General features: G+C 43.6%; 1 protein-coding gene across 1 annotated transcript; it reads right to left on the reverse strand.

Moving 5' to 3' along the window:
* Window positions 1–574: 574 nt before the first annotated feature.
* LOC137774096 (olfactory receptor 2G3-like) lies at window positions 575–1,516 on the reverse strand. The gene has a single exon (XM_068559213.1). It carries the CDS (start codon window positions 1,514–1,516, stop codon window positions 575–577), a length of 942 nt encoding a protein of 313 aa, XP_068415314.1.
* Between the last annotated feature and the right edge of the window lie 291 nt (window positions 1,517–1,807).

The raw sequence follows: 1,807 nt of genomic DNA on the forward strand, positions 1-1,807 counted from the left end.
ACTGTATACCACAAGGCAAATGTAATAAACGGAAATTACTTTTAGAGATAGTTGTTTCCAGGAATTGTTCAAATATTGATGGGAAGGGATATAATGTAGAAGCAGCCAGGGAAATGGTTGTTAAGCACATCGTAAAAATGGAAAGAAAAGAAAGAAAAAAAACGGGGAAAAGGAAGGAAGCAACAAGAAGGAGGGAAGGGAAGGGGTAAAAAAGGAAAAAACAATGGACAAAATAGAATGGAGAGTGGAAAAAAGGAAGGAAGACTGAAGAAGACCATAGGAAACGAGGGCAAGAAACAGAAATGATGTGAATAATGCACATTTAAAGGGTGTGGGGAGATATTGCCTTATAAAGGGCCCAAAAGAAGCCTGAGAAAGAGGTTGAAGAGGATAGATAGTTCTGAGGCCAAGTAATAGACAATAATGCAGACTGTGAAGATTACATGTGTTCTCATAGGTTAGTAAAGTTCCTTAGTAAAGTTCTTATAGGTTAGTAAAGTTCATCTTGTACAAGATGAACTTCAGGGTTTTTTTGCCATAAAAAAATTGACCGCTGTGTGCTCTGCTTCATTTTTTATGAGCCTAGGTCTCTGTCTCCGTGAAATAGTCTTCCCAGTGCTCCTTTCACATCTCTGTTCCTCAACGTGTAGATGAGAGGATTGAGGGTTGGGGTCACTACTGTGTAGAAGAGGGAGATGAATTTCCCATACGTACAGGCATAAGAGCTATCGGGCTGAATGTAGACAGCTGTGATGGTTCCATAGAAGAGGGACACTACCATCAAGTGGGATCCACATGTCCCCAGGGCTTTGCACCAGGCCTGGACTGACTTGATCCTAATAACTGCATTGACTATATGTCTATAGGACACCAATATCAGTGCTAAGGGCAAGAGGAGCAAGACCAATGAAGCAATGAATAGCTGGACCTCACTGGCCTGGACGCTCACACATGCAAGCTTAATCATTGAGGGTACCATACAGAAGAAATGATGGAGCCACCGGTGTCCACAGCGAGGCAGCCAGAGGGTGACAATGCTCTGGATAAGAGTGTTTCCTACTCCACTCAGCCACGCAACCCCTGCCAGAGCCTGGCACAGCCGTGGGTTCATCACAGCTGCATAGTGGAGAGGTTTGCACACTGCAGCATAGTCATCGAAAGCCATTACAGCCAGGAGAACACACTCAGTGGAGCCCAAAGCCAGGGAGATGTAGAGCTGGACAGCACAGCGCAGGGCTGTTATGGTCTTGGCTGGTCCTCTTAGGTTCCACAGCAGCTGGGGAACAATACTGGTAGTAAGGCAGATATCAACTAGAGAGAGGTGAGTGAGCAAAAAGTACATGGGTGTTTTGAGGTTAGGGTCTATGGAGGAGATCAGAATAATGATTGTCTTTCCCACCAGAGTCAGGAGATATGATACCAACACAACCACGAAGAGTATCTTTTCCAGGTTGGGCTGACCAGAGAAGCCCACCAGGATGAAGTCGTCTTCGGCACTACTACTGTTCATGCCCATCACCCTGTTCACAAAAAGGAGGAAAATATTGTAAGAATTTAGAGAGGATAATGTGTTGGCCTCTGGTCACAATAACAACCTTTTAAAATTACTCTTTGAAACACTGACTCTGAGAGAAATTACTGTGCCCCATAGAATAAATTTTGGCAGTGGCCTTCAGAAGCTGCAGCAAATGACATTAAGGACCAGACTCTGTACAGAGAGGCACATGAAGGCTAATTGTAGAAGAAAGAATTTTCTTGAGAGATAACTATTAGAAGGTGAGTTAAAATTTATCACAGAAAAAAATAA

This window comes from Eschrichtius robustus, chromosome 12 (assembly GCF_028021215.1).
Source record: "Eschrichtius robustus isolate mEscRob2 chromosome 12, mEscRob2.pri, whole genome shotgun sequence".
Lineage (NCBI taxonomy): Eukaryota > Metazoa > Chordata > Mammalia > Artiodactyla > Eschrichtiidae > Eschrichtius > Eschrichtius robustus.